Genomic DNA, 15,510 nt, shown 5'->3' on the forward strand with positions numbered 1-15,510 from the left:
AATGCCACAACATCATCCTGCTTGTGACTTATGTCAGTACCTGGCAATCAAATCAGGAACCTAAAAAACAACAACCAGAATCTTTCCTACCTAAGAAGGGAAATCTAGTGGGGAGCTCTGTTGCTTGAATTACCAGTGGGGCCACTTCTGTCACTCATCATCATCCCTTGTTGACCGTGATTCTGGATATTGCACTGACTTCCAGTATGTACAGTATTACATTTTCAGGCCCTAACCCTGTCTGATACTGCTGATACTTGTAGAGTAACAATTAATAAGTTCTTGTCATTAACTGCCACACCTTTTTAAGTGGACAATGAAATAGTTTATATAGGAACATTAGACTGTACTGTAATGTTACTGAAAATATTTTCACACTCATTCAACTTGCTTTGCTAGATGTTTTAGAGCATTGTATTTCACAACAATTTGATCTAGTTAAATGAAGAGTAAGTTACTGTGTATTATGAATTATAAGTGAGACAGTAGCACAATCTTTGTTATCCTAAAAATGCCAGACAGATTAGCATGTTGGACAGTAGATATATTTTAAATAAAATAAAAAATAAATCAATTTGACAACCCTAGAGGCAGTTCCAATATGAAGAGTCAAGACTCCTCAAGAAGACCTAACTGTTAAAAACAGTGTAAGAATTTGACATAAGTTAACTTTCCAAGTAGGTAGGTGAGTGTGGGGATGACAGCATCTTTAAATACAATCTCCACATAATCCCCCAACAAATCAAACAATTCAAAGAAAGGCAAGTGAAATCATAATCTGAAAATTGGATAGGTTTCCCAAATAAGCAAAACAATGCAAAAGTTCATTCCAAGAAGATTAAACATGATTTAGCAAGTATTTGAACCAGATACATTTGTACATAAAAGGTCAACTGGCCTCAAGCCTGCCATGAAATGTAAACATATTGAATTTCCTACATAATTGTTTACACTTTGATTTGGCAGTATATAGGATTAATAATTCAAAAGAATCAGAATGCTAAATGCTGTTCTAGAACTTTTGGAAATATAACCCAATACACATTAGTCTTAGTAGTATTTGTCAAGTATTCTGTATTACTTTCAGTTAAAAGAAACCCACTACCCCTTTTTTGTTGCTCTTCTCATTCACATACCTCTGATCTCTTGATTACAAGGTAACACCTTTCCATTCATTTTCTTATAGTATATCAATTGTGTGAAATAAATAACTAAATAAAAATCATACGCCTGGGTATTTTTACTCATTCCTCACCTCTAGGCTTCTAACTTCGGAGGAACCTTGACATGCCAATTACTATTGGATGCCTGAAGATTTACATATACAACAATTTAGGATTTGCCCTGTAGGTTCCAACCAAGAAAGGTAGTTTAGGGTCTGCTAGAACAACAGGAGCCTCTGAAAGCTCACAACTGCAGTGTGAAAATAATGGCCATCTCTGGTTTGACACCAGTAACTTGCAATCACGAGGCATACTACCTCACATACATTCCAAAAGCAACTATTTTGCCTAATAGCCATTAAGACATCTATCTGTCCAATAATATGGTAACTCTTTAAAAATTTCACCTGTTGTTGTTAATTATTACCCTTTGCAATAAGCAATGCCATAATTATGCATACCAGGCAAATCAATAGTAATTTTTGGTCCTTCTTTGAATCAAAATTTCCCTATAATTATGCTTAATTGAGCCAGCATTGCACAGTAAATGGTAACCGATATTTCTGCTGTTAGAATATGTATTTCTTACCTAGTGGATTTTACTCAAGTCTCCTAAATGTTAACTCATCTCCTTAATATGTGATGGGAGGGCATTCTATGGGGTGGGTGCCACTACTGAGAGGAGCCTCTGCCTGGCTCCCTGTAGTTTTACTTCTCGCAGCTTAAACAGCAGCCTGGCTTACAACAGATCCTGACAGTGCAAAACTTGCCTATGTTTTCAGGACATTCAGGAGGATAGTTTGGAGAACTTGAGATCCTCCTGAAAGATCTGTTCCAATCTTGGTCTTCTGGACAGGCAATGTTGCTGTCAAGAAATTATGCCACCGAAGTAACAATAGGCCTAATGCTGAATAGAGGGTATATCACCGATGAAACAGTCCACCTTTAATGATTAAGAGGAATTATAGATTAATAATTAAATGTTTGAGCACCTGTTGACAATCTCAAAATATACCCTTATGTATTATGGCTTAGGATCAAGGCCATATATTTCTGCTCAGTTTATGCAGTGAGCACTCAAAATGAGGTACATAAGCCAGCTTTTATGGCACAGTGGCATCTAGTTCATATTGTGTCATACATTAGATTTTAAAATAAGAAACTTTCAAAGTAAGATACTGTTTGCTAACCTCACTGCTTTGATTCAGCTCGGGCCATGTTTGATTTAGCGATGGCATTGACGGTGATTTGCTTGGAGGTGCTTCTGCTGGTGAACTTGCATAACCTACCTCACCAGACTGATCCCCTGCTTCTGAAACAGGAACCACTATGAAAGTCAAGCACAATTGTGTGTTAACGTCTTAATTAGGTTTCAATTCAAAGCTTTACTAACCATAATTTGTTCTGTGTATCAATCTCACTTATTACAGAAGCTTGCTTGTAACGCAAGGTTATCTATGCACATTTACAAAATATATACACTGCAGCAGTGATAATTTAAAAATTATAGGGCTCAAGGAATGTAACACTCTTCTATTTTAAAAGGTTTTCCTAGCAACACTCTTGCAATTTAAATTAATAAGACACAGATACTGAAATAAGAAACCACAAGCTTGAAAACGGGATTTATAAACTGGAAGAAGTTCCTATCTCTCTTCTCCTACAGAGGTTGGGAGAGGTGCTAGAGTCTGTTCTAGTAATAGACCCTCATGGAAATTCTATTCCAAAAGGTCGCAACCTTCAAGGGCAGCCCTTGGGATGTCAGCAATCATACTAAAGTCTCAGACAGGAACATTAATATAGTTTTTATTAACTTATTTGTGGAATCATAGGGATTTCATATATTGCTTTTGGGTACATGAGTTTGCTAAGATCAAACACCCTTGAAACTGTTTACTTATAGTTTCCAAAGAAATGGAGCTGTCTGTCCTTGGCTACAAAAATGTAGTTGCTAGCTTGAGGCATCATACTGCAAGTTCAGTCCATTCTAACTTTTCTCACCATCTCTCACACCACATTTTCAATTGTGACTCTAAAACTGTGACTCACAATACACAAAACCACCCCAAGAATAAGAAATTGCTTCCTTATTAACAGGCCTTTGTGTTGTACTCAACTAACTTTTACTCAGTGCAGACCCACTGAAATGAATGATCATGACTAGTTTAAGTCCATTAATTTCAATGAATCTACTCTGAGTCAACCTTAAATTAGTACAATTTACACTGTAAATTTTATGTTGCCTAATGACATCCTACTTTTAACAGTAGTTTTAAAGGAGCAAAACTCTACAGAAGAAAGGAAATACCTGCTGAGTCCTCCAAATCAATCAGTTTGGGCATTAAACTTTCAGGCAGTTTCTCAGGCAAGTCATAGCCATTCTTCCTAGCAACTACTAGATGGAAAGCAGCACAGAATTCATCCAGTGTTAATGCACCATCTTTATCAAAATCCGACAGCTCCCTGAAAAGGCGAGGGAAAGTATTACTTCTAAATGTTTCTATTGAACTTCACTTTTACTGAGAATGCTTTAAGCTCACACCACACAGTCTGGCATTCTGCTTCTAAAACGAGGTCGATGTTCAGCAATTTCACCTTCCCACTACAGTCCACTATGCTTCCTGAATATCTGCTCCAGAAAACTGGAGTACCATAGGTAATAGCATGGGTGGTAGGCACAAGGGACTAGAGGGGAAGGTGGAATTGGCAAAAATCACTTCTTCCCATTTCAGCCAATGCGAGCCTTCTGTTACAAAAAAGAAAGAGCGAGCAATATGGGATCAAAGATACTATATACAATGTTGCTGAATCAAATGTTTGGCTGCTATTCTATACAAGAAAAGTGAGTTTATGGAGAGATGGGTTAAGCCTAGACTTCTTAAATGTCCTTTTAAGTAAAACATGAGGAATCATTCAAAATATTTGAATGCAAAGTATCTGCAATGTATCGGTTCAGCTGAGCTACCCCTTGGGAAGCTGTTAAGTGTTCACCTTCTGTTCACTGGTATATTGCCTTGCTGAAACTTATCATGATGTTATTTCAATATGGTATTCAGCAATATGGCAATTTATAACACAGCCATATTACAAAAGGTAAGCTTTATTTCAAAATTAGGTCAGATGAAAGTTTATTATTTGATCTGCATGGGAATAGAATTTAACTTCTAACTGTTCAAGCCTACACATCTACTCAGATGTAAGCAAATAAGTTCAGTGATACCTTCTGCCAAGTATGCATGTATAGGACTGCAGCAAATGTTACACTGACAGTGCAGGGGATATGTTTTAATGTAAATTATGAAAGGTAATTTAAATGCTAGGCATTTCAGCTCCACAACCAAAGAAATGTGATTTGAAACAAAGGAACTTCCCCAACCTAGCTATATTTCACACTTACCAAATGTGCGAAAGTTCAAGAATAGGAAGTTTTGATTTTGTAAAAAATTCTTTAGCTGCAGAACCTGAAATATTAAAACAATGACGTTTAACTTTGATTCTAAAATTATAAGTTGGAAGGATTATAAGTGTATTGCAGCAAAAAAAATATAAGTATATTGCAGAAACACTGAAAATAGTGAGGTTCTAAAGAGATTTCTATCTTCTAACATTAGTTTTAAAAATTATCTGGAATCATACTGTATGCAATAATATAATTGTAGCACTCATCACGAAACTATAATGGCATATAAATGGTATATAAAATCCAAGAAAATATGAGGTTGGTGCCTAAGATTCCTTTTTATAAATCAGAGGATTCTATAAATTAGAGGATTCCTTACACTGCTTGCCTCACTGTTCCAGAGGATCTTTTGACCCACTAGAATAGATTTTGGAGGGCACATGGGAAATCAACAAAACCTGCCTCTCCCTTCCATTAGCAAGAACCAGGAATGCAACTCTGCTTATAGAGTCTTATAAATCAACCCAGTGTCTTTACTAGTAGGAAACTAAAATATGTACTCTTGTAACTTATGTGTTTAAAAGAACTCACCTGGAATATATCCGTTTAGATCAGGTTGAATGGTTTTAAACTGATTTATGTAATATTGCCTTTGTTCATCTGTTATTTTCCAAGGATCATCATAACTACTTGATTGCCTACGAATTTCATTTGTTGTAGTAACTGATGCTACAGTTCGGACTGTTGTCTGGTCCTGAAAGGAAAGATTTTTCTTCAGCATTATATAAATGTATCAATAGCCTACCATTTTGTATATTGACCTAAGAAAGGAAATGAAAGTTATTTATTGAAGTAGCTTTAGAAGTCTTCCAGTTTGTGCTGGTTAGATGGGATTCTAAAGAAAATATTTTGAAAATATACTTAAGATAGAAGTAGCAACATTCATGTAAGCAACACAAAGCTATGAAAACTATGCAAAGAATAGTTTAAAATAATTATAAGGACAAAGAAAAGCTGAAAGTTAGTTTTGCATATGCTGGCAGGTTAACTTAAAAGGTTTGCTTGATCAAGAATCTTCAGTGAAAGATGTTATTTTATGTAAAGAAGAATAGATCAGAGACTGATCTTAAACACACTCACATTTAGAGTCACGGCATGAATCTTTGGTGACAATATGAAAATGACTGACATTAATTGGAATGAAGCAAATCAAAAGAATACCAATAAAATGTCACACCTGGACAGAAGCAGGATGCATGGCTAAAATAGTACTGGTTGGTGTGTTATCAGCAAAACTGACCCAGTTTTCTTGGTGCGGTGGTGGTGAATGGCCAGACCACATGGGATCACCAGTATTACAGGAGCCTGAAAACCAAAACAGTTCAATTTCAAGACTGCCACACAGTCTATTCAAGAAAAGTCATAACCAGGAACCATGGGACAAATTCTGTGAGATCACATGATTCTAGATTCAATGCAGTGCCACAGTGCAAAATGTTCCTAAAACTGAGGGATACTAATGTGAGTGGGGTGCTGTTCCTAGAAAAACAGGGGACAGAAGCAGTACCCGGAAAGCTGTCTGTGGACAAACACTGGCTCCCTCAGCCTGAAGTGAGATGAGCGCCACACCCCATAGTCGCCTTTGGTTGAACTTAACCATCCTGTGGTTGGTTTTACCTTTACCTAGGAAAACAAACAATTCCCCAGCCCAGAACAAGGTCCATGCAGGAACCTATGCATCCCTTTGGTCCCTGGTCTATAATTTAATTCTGACAATGAGGCCAAACGAGGGCTTGGTAAACTGGGAAATGAATCAGGCATAAATGCTCCCATTACCCTTCTTACTCCCCGGTTTATGGTAACCCATTGAAGTTGCAACTTAATTAGGTAAATTAGGGTTATCACAAACCAAAGTTTATCTCCAAAGAAGGATTGGAAAACCAGTTCAAATGACAGTTTTCTTTTCACTCAGTAAACAAACTACTCCATGTGACAAACTTGTTTGCCTGATCTGAATGCAACAAACTGGCCATCACACTAGGATGAAAGGAATTTGACACAAGCATTTGAGGAATGAGCAACTGAGCAAAAGGCATGGTTCTAATGGTCAAACCATGGTGTGGCTATGATGCCCTGTAACAGACCAATATCTACAGGATATCACAGAAAATTTTTATATAACAAATATCATATACCGCTTAGGCAATAAAAGACCTCTAAAGTAGATTTTCACAATTCTGGATTGGAGCTGGAACCTGACTATGGTCTGCCTCTTGTTCTATGCTGCATTGTTGCCTGCTCCTTAATTCAGGAGGCCATTACCACACTAAGAGAGCACTGCACTTTGGAATTCTTGTGCGCTTCCCAGAAAAGGATGACAAATACTCACTGTAGTATATCGAAAAATCAGGAACTTAAATCTCTGTGTATCACAAGTAAAAGTTTAGCATTCTCATGCATATACTTAGCAGGACTATACACAGAGTACCAAAACTATTTTAATAGGGGAAAGGCTTTGAAAAGCAGAATTCTCCTCGATTAATACCTTACAGATTACTATTCTTTTGCTAGGAAAGGTCACGCTTTTCAGTGCAAAGGAAAATTAATCCCTCTTTAATAAATATGAGTCTATTTTGGTAGAGGAAGGAAAGATGTGAAGTTCCTTTTCCTCTTTAGAACCAGAACAGGAAGAATTGGAACAGTTTTTATTATTAAAATCACAAGAGTGCTATTAATAAATCTAACAAAAGTAAATCCTGTTCTACTGAAGTTTTTCGGGGGGGAGGTAGACTGGACTATTTAATGATAACACCTTTTTGAAAATGAACTCGCTAGATTGAAGTAATTAGATTGTTTAAAGTATTTAATAAAGCTAAAGCACTACCTCAAAATTTGACAGTTGACCTTGTCCATTCTTTTCAAAACGTCTCTGTTTATCAGTGATCTAGTCTGTAGCAAAGCAGCAACAGCTGCTAACTGGACAAAGGAGACTTCTTCTTCAGAAAAAAGCCTTTTCCCCTACTACTTCAAGTATGGCCTAACAGTAGTCTTCCTTATGGTCACTACTGTCCAGCTTCCCTGCTGTTGCTAACTTTTCTCTCTCTTCACCACAGCTGATCTGTAGGGCCTGGGTAGTTTATGTATAAACAATATTCCCCAACACACCCACACCTGAAAAAGCTCTGGCTTTTTATCTAAGTAGTATGGAAATAATGACGGTTCAGATGGAGCAAGTGGTGAAGTAGTAGCGATGGACAAATGATGAGGTGACATGATTCACTGCCAGCTCTCAAGACGAGCAATGCCCTTTGGTTCCCTGTTAACAACTGATGCCCCAGTATGCCCCAGAAGTTCTATTTCCAACAAGGAACACTTTATTAGAATGCTTTATAGCCTTGTTCTGGCTGCCTTAAATACCTTTCTTTGTACTTTCTAGATTATTTGTATAACACGTTGCCAAACTGTCTAATTTGAATGTCACAAATGATAAATCACCCTAAAATGGGGAATTCAATGTTGCAATAAGGCGACTGTTCTGTCAGGGCAAGCATTGGCTTGCCAGGTGAAACAATCTCCCACTCTGCTCTGCTCTCGCTGTGTGCTGTTCCAGAGGTTCTCCTGACCCCCGTGCCAAGTCAATTTCAGGGGATAAGTGAGGGAGGAGTCCTTGCACAGCGTTTGCGCTGATGGGACCCATTAGTTGAATCCTGCCGTAAGAAATCAACCCAACAATTATTCAATGCAAATTTGAACAGGAGCACAAGCAAGCTGCAGTTCTCAACTGTCTGCTACTTATGGCTTTCTCGGTACAACCAAATAGCAACTGATTACTGAAACTATATACACTTTCTGGCAGAAATAAAAACCTCATTATCCTACAGCAGTCAACAACAAAAAGCTGGATTATTAAATTTGTCCATAAAGTTATCAGAGTTCAAGGTAGTCTTGCCTAAGACTTAGGACTAATTGAAATAAAAAGTGAGGCATGGAAAGAGAGAGAGAGAGAGAGAGAGAGAGACTGGAAAACTGAGCAAAGATACTTTGGAACAGGAGAGCTGGACTCTCAAGCAGAAATCAAGAAACAATTGTGATCAAGCCTCCAAGGTTTATACTAACGTTGGCAAATACGGAAGCAGTATGAGGGATATAAGTATGACATAATTTAATGAAACATAGTACTAAGCACAGAGGTTCAACCTCCTTTTTAAAAAAAATAAAATAAAATGCAGCTCTTGAGCCCATAAGCTAGACCCGACAATGTATGGGCAATATCTGCTGAAAACTCGGAAGCACACAATGTGACAGAATGAGCTTTTTAGGAGGCTAGATGCAAGTTTTCAATGTACTTGCCCATACCCAGGCTAGGAAAATATGGATAAAAATAATGCAAAGAGAAAATGTGCAAAAAATACACAAAATAAGACAAAATTGCTTACTAACAGTACATAATTTAGGCAGGTTGCAGATTTATTTTTAGTGCAGAATGTACGTGGTCTTGCTTGGTATCTGCCTACCAAAAATAGTTTTATTTGGAGGTTTGGTTTTCTTCTGGGCCTCCTCAAAGATGCTCACCACATTAGATGCTAGTCAGTTTGTGCTTCCTGGCTGTGGTGCTATATTCCCTGACATTGTCCAACATCATAAAACAGTCTAAGAAGTAGCTTTTATTGATTTGGGTTCCATTAAAAAGTCTATTGAAATACCCTTTATTTTCTAATGCTTTGAACACTTAGCTACTTTTCTTTTTCAAGGTTCAGCTATTTTTGAAAACGCTACATAGTGTGCTATTTTTAGTATAGTGTTTACACTCTATTTTAACATCTCTCTTACTCCTCTGGTCACTATCTAAACCAAATAGTGTTCATATAAGCACATCTAGCATGTAACATTAAGTTAAATTATCGTTAACCACAAGTGAGCAAGCAGGCGGATACACAGAGCAAAAACTGTGGCTGCTTCACTCTTCCCCTGGTCCTGCTGCTGCTAAGTCATGGGAAGTTGGGCTTAGGGCTTGTCTCCTCCAAACAGATCATGTGTGACCTACAGCACTGGATGCTATAAAAATGTGGTTAAGATTCCAACTTTAGAATGTTAGCCTGAAATTGCCTTCTTCAATGAAATTCACAGTTCAAAGCTTTAATGTGAAGCGCCATTAAACAGAATACACATTCTATTTTATGTCCTTCTTGTTGTTGCCTGAAATAGTCTAACAAGCCTTTGCAACTTTTTACTACTGAATTTCCTTATCACAATAAAATGTTTGGGCCTCCTCTAGTGCACAAGTGACCAGAAAGAAAACAGTCTTGTGTGAAGCTGAAACACTTAAGGTATCTCCCTCAAAAGCAAACAAAAACTGATCAAAATAATATTGCAGGGCCAGATGCATTCTCACAAAGATAAATCTTATGGAAATTAAGAGTTTTCAAAAAACAGGATTGTACCAATGATTCTTTAGACCAAAATAAAGGATAGGATGTGGTACTGGGGCAAGATGGTAGGTAAAAGGCAAGGGTGCACATTCCTAGTTGACTTTTTACTAGCATGAAAGGAAGCTGCTCTTGTCACTGATCAGGACATACTGAGGTGGGCCAGAGGATTACTTTTGTCCCCCTGATTCAAGTCTGTACCTCCCTAGAGTGGCCTGCCTCATACATGGGGCACTACTAGGCTATATTAAGAAATCCACAATCTCAGGCAACACTTGAAGTGTAACACAAGACATTTATTTATACCTGCTTGTGCTTCACTAAAGGGAGCCCAAAAAGGCCCTGGTCGCTCATTATTTCCTCCGCTGGGATGACGGCTGTGCTTCCTCCATGTGTGTGGAGAGGTTGGTGGAGATTGCTGCGGTGAAACAACGGGAGATGTGGACTCCTAATAAAACAAAGGAAGTTTTAAAAATGTTATACTATGTACCTAAAACAATCTTCTAAAAACCACTTTCTTTAAGAACAAATTCTTTCTTAAGAACAGGTGGGATTTTAATACTAACAAAAAGATCAAGGGCAAGGCAAATAATAAAACTTAGTGGGCACATTAAAACTTGTCATGCATTCAAATGAATCTTGAAAATAAATAGGGACAGCATGAATACCCAGTTCTTGTAATTTAGCCATATTAGGTTTTGCCACTTATTTTTACATGGTATGTTATCAGAACCCAGTTGTATCATTCACTGGTTTCACTTTCCGCTTGAAACCGTCACCGCAGAGTGCAACCTGAAAAGGCTCAACGTGAAGCAACTTCAACCCGAGGAAAGACTGGTAGTATAGTACTGGTTATAAAAATGATCATGAAGATTGTAACGAAATCACATCTCGCTCTCCAAATAAGAGTACCTAGACAGAATTACATGCAAGTGTCTGGAAAAAATTGACAGGATAGAGGGCTGAATCCAAAGAAGGCCACTCTTACAAGGTTGTTTCTTATCCCCTACGTGGGGATGCCTTTGAAGATGACTTGGAAACTTCAATTGGTCCATAATGCAGTGGCCACTGGCTTATCCTAGCTTTTTTCTAGAATATGGGTGCATCATGTAAAGAAAAAAAGATGTACAAAGACCTAAAGCACTAACAAAGACCTCTCAAGGAGCTTTAGTTGTAACTTAACTGCAATAGTATGAAGCAATATAGTGTAATTTCTCTTAAATAAAGGGGGGGAGCAATACACTCAAACTAGTGTGCTTGTGAAATCAGCTGCAGCCAAAATTGTAAGACTAGTTTGACAACACAATCTGTAGCAGCAAATTTAGTTTTCGAGCTACACGCAAAGTTACAAGGTAGAATAAGTAATTCTATTCTGTTTGGCACCAGGGATAGAATTAAACGTAGCACTAAATGGGGTACAAACGTGGAGAATGAGGTTCATTTGTACAATGGGGCTTCTGTCTCCCTCTGCACACACCCTAAATCTGTTCTGGAGGTTCTTCCCCTAAGCTTTCAGAGCCAGATTTATAAAACAAATAAATCACTGCTAAACTTGCACTGCCCTTTGTATTTTAACATAATTACAGAACCACAATATAAAAAACAATAAGGGTACTTAAAAAAATTAGTCAGTCTTTATATTTCATTACCTGTTGATCTGTCGTTGGACGTTGCTGGACGACATCATGGCTCACAGAGCCTTTTTTAACTTGTATTCTACCTGGTGGGGGAGGAATCGCACCTGAATAGGAGGATGGGTTATCAGGATCTGAAGAATACAACGATGAATGCCTCAGTTCCTGCTCATTCTTTGACATGACAAATCTGGGCAGGGGGAGGTCCTTGACTGTTAAAACAACACCACACATGATTATTATAAGACACTTAAGTTACAAAATGTTTTGATTCCCCATTAAAATATTATTTTCTTGAGAGTTGCTATCAAGATTGTTGCAAGCTGGAACAGTTCCTGCTACAGCCAGTGTCTGTTCTATGCAGGCACTAACTTTGACAGGAGCTGCTCCATCACACAATGATGAAGAAACAGGTGCTTATTCTGCCGGAACGATCTTTAAAAGGTTGGAAAATGCTTTCCTGCATTTCCAAGCCTTTCTTTCAAGCTCTGATTGCATGGCAGGCTTTGTAAGTGGCAAAGGGTTTTGACAGGTGGGCAGGGTAACCCACCTGCCAATCATGTGACAACATAACAATGTTGTGTGATTGACAGGTAGCTTGCCACACCCATTTGTCAAAGTTGTCCTATGGGGTGGGGCCAGCTAAAGGCTTGGTCCCTGAAAACAAAAAGATTACCCATCCCTGTATTAACCATATAAAACTATATAAAACCAATAGAGTATTCAAATAATTCAAAATTGCAATCAAGATTGTGACAATTCAGTTGAAGAAAGAATTCTCGCCAGAACAGGAATTTAACAGCTCAAACTTTGAAGCCAACTTGAATTTTTCACCTTAGTGACTACAGATGGACATTAGCATGTTAAGTATTTCATAGACAGATATTTTTCAACACCCACAGGAACCTTTTATATTTCTCTTTAATTCACCTCTCTCCAAGCAATGAGCGCATACAACCTGAATGAGAGCATACAACAGTTGTGGAGAAAGTTCTGAAAAGCAAGTGTCAGTTAAAAATTACTGAAATAGGAAGTAAATAAAAGTTATGTACTGCTCTGAATTGCAGCTCATCTTATATATGTCAAGCTCCAAACCACTTCAAGTTCTATGGGCGAAATGCACTAAGAGGTTCAAGGTGGGCAACTTCTCTAAGAGAGAAGAGCACCTGCTTCTATTAATATGTGGTACCTCAACATCAAATACTATAATAACTTAATTGTGAAGTAACAAAGAGAGGAACGCCAACTCTGTTTGACAAGCAGAAGACTTACATCTCTAAACAACAGATACAGAGTTGTAAAAGCATACTATTCCTCATGAGGAGGATTTAAAAAAGATCATTCTAAGCAAAGAAAAGAGCTTGTTTACGCTAACTGGGGTTTTATAAAAAAAACTTATTAAAATAGCAGACCTTCTTGCCATCTTCTCAAGTTTCAAAAGCAGTTAGCTACTCAGACTTAAGTCCTGTTGTTGAGGAAACAGAAATGCCCCTTGGTACACGTTACCTATCGCAAAGCTCTTTGTTCTGGTAAATAGCCACATTTTTGACACCAGTAAAAGTGTGTTATGAGTGCTAACCTGGGTATTACCCAGTTCATTTTTTCTGTCCCAACAGATACAAAAAATGAGTATAAAGGCCATCAGCCATCATTACTTTATTTCTGCCTCAGTTCCTTTATCTCATTTTTACCTTTACACATGACATAAAGACACTAAGTTAACACAGTCTGCAGACTGGATCAAGTGAAAATAATAGGCAGACCTAAGTGGCCGAAATTTCTGATGACATCCATCTCAGAGCTTCTCATTTCTAACTTTCAATCAGAAGTCTAAACCTCCTAGAATATAACCATAGGTTTAAAACTTAACTATTATTTAAAGGAAAGCATATAGTCTGACATTTAAAGTACAAAATTGTCTATGAATTGGGACATTGGTGTTTTTTCCACTTTGGGAATATCATTTTTTTATCCTTGGAGTAGAGCTGCTTGCAACGGCATTAAAAACAGTCATGCAAGAAAAGTTCTTATTAGAGGAAACTTCCTTTAAAGGAAGAGATGTTTAAGAAAACATCAGAGGAATCATGTCAGTGGTATATGCTGGTAGAGAAGTATCAGACAAGAGCCATATTTTAATAACCTAGTCAATTATATTTCAATACTTATTTCAAGGCTTACCAGAATTCAAGCTTTCCATTCGCAGTGGAAACCCAGACTGAGCCACTGCAACTAGTTTCAAAGCAATGTAGAATTGGCTTCTTCCAAAGTATCCAAGTCTTGTTGCACCACAAAGTTCCATGATCTAGAGAAAACCGAAGCATCCAGCAAAATGAATATAATAAATTTGATGAAGTAGAAACATTAGTTCACTGTACTCTATATATGCTTGCCAATAAATACTATGCTATAATATCATAAATGCAGTAGTTTTCTATTAAACTATGGTAGGAAAAAATGTTCTCATTCTCCTGCACAGTGATTCACTTCAATTTCACTGGTCTCATTCTCAATACCTTCACTATGTTTGCTATAATGGCAAATAATTTTGGTTGATCTCTCTCTTGCCCACTATAACAAATACCAGTTCCCTTATTAAACATCTGATGTACTATATTATTGCATTTTAATTGCAATCTGTGGCCAATATTTACATTAAACTGAACACCTAGCTTTTCATGTCCTTGTTCACATATTCATCTTAAATCTTGTTTTTTCCTTCCTGACACTATCCCGATACCAATATGAATATTTGTTTCGGTCAGCAATCCATAACTGCTCCTCAGAACAAATTTATCTTACTGCTCTACCCAATTGTAATCAAAGTATGACTTGTGCAAAGTTCAACTACTAAGAATCAATTTGCTTTTATTTTTTAAAAAATGGGGGGAGGAAGAGTTATTTTTTATTTACAATGTTAAATGTATGTCTGTATGCAGCATAATGATGTTTGCTAGGGACAAATGTAGCTTGATGAGACTCTTAAAAATTCAGCATCAACTCAAATTAGTTATATACTGTAGAGTGTTCTCAGTGCTGAGCTGCCCCACTGGAATATTGAAACGGATGTATGCCCGGCGCGAGGGGCGCTCTGCTTCAGGGCACTCTGCCTGCCCGCCGGGCGGCAGGCTGCTATCCGCAGCGTGGGGAGCCCTGCGGGGAACTCCTGCAGGGCTCCCCACACTGCGGATGTATGCCCGGCGCGAGGGGCACTCTGCTTTAGGGCACCCTGCTTGCCCGCCGGGCGGCAGGCTGCTATCCGCAGTGTGGGGAGCCCTGCGGGGAACTCCTGCAGGGCTCCCCACGCTGCTGATGTCTGCCCGGCGCGAGGGGCGCTCTGCTTCAGGGTGCCCCGCCCGCCGGGCAGCAGGCTGCTATCCGCAGCGTGGGGAGCCCTGCGGGGAACTCCTGCAGGGCTCCCCACGCTGCTGATGTCTGCCCGGCGCGAGGGGCGCTCTGCTTCAGGGTTCTTCACGTGCCGGGCGGCAGGCTGCTATCCGCAGTGTGGGCTGCCTAGGCTGCGGATGTGTTCCCGAAGCGCCAGGCGCTCTGCTTTCAGGGCGCCCGACGCTCCGGGAAGCAGGCTGCTATCCGCAGCCTAGACATCCTTGCGGGAACTCCCGCAGGGCTGCCTAGGCTGCGGATGTCTTCCTGAAGCCTGGAGAGCAAGAGGAGTCGGTGCGCACCGACCCCTCTCGCTCTCCAAGCTTCAGTGAAAGCCTGCATTCGCCCCATAGGACGCACCCAGATTTCCCCTTCATTTTTGGAGGGGAAAAAGTGTGTCCTATAGGGTGAAAAATACGGTAAATGGGAAGATGTATTTTTGACAACACGCACAACAGTATTTTATTACATTGTCACGTACACAAACTATAGCTTATACTTTAAAA

The 15,510-nt window shown here is 38.8% G+C and overlaps 1 protein-coding gene across 6 annotated transcripts in view; it reads right to left on the reverse strand.

Moving 5' to 3' along the window:
- REPS1 (RALBP1 associated Eps domain containing 1) overlaps positions 1-15,510 on the reverse strand; it is a 37,463-nt gene that overhangs the window by 14,935 nt on the left and 7,018 nt on the right. For 5 of the 6 annotated variants that reach the window (XM_081855153.1, XM_081855150.1, XM_081855152.1 and 2 more), the window contains exons 2-9: positions 13,802-13,925; positions 11,639-11,835; positions 10,296-10,437; positions 5,801-5,928; positions 5,155-5,317; positions 4,561-4,624; positions 3,472-3,626; positions 2,354-2,490 (exon numbers count right to left, since the gene is read on the reverse strand). In XM_081855153.1, coding sequence (XP_081711279.1) covers positions 2,354-2,490; positions 3,472-3,626; positions 4,561-4,624; positions 5,155-5,317; positions 5,801-5,928; positions 10,296-10,437; positions 11,639-11,835; positions 13,802-13,925 — 1,110 coding nt within the window. The remainder of the gene's footprint in view (positions 1-2,353; positions 2,491-3,471; positions 3,627-4,560; positions 4,625-5,154; positions 5,318-5,800; positions 5,929-10,295; positions 10,438-11,638; positions 11,836-13,801; positions 13,926-15,510) is intronic. The other variant, XM_081855151.1, reaches the window with a different exon arrangement.

Source organism: Podarcis erhardii, assembly GCF_964252035.2.
Source record: "Podarcis erhardii genome assembly, chromosome: 3".
In the NCBI taxonomy this organism is placed as follows: domain Eukaryota; kingdom Metazoa; phylum Chordata; class Lepidosauria; order Squamata; family Lacertidae; genus Podarcis; species Podarcis erhardii.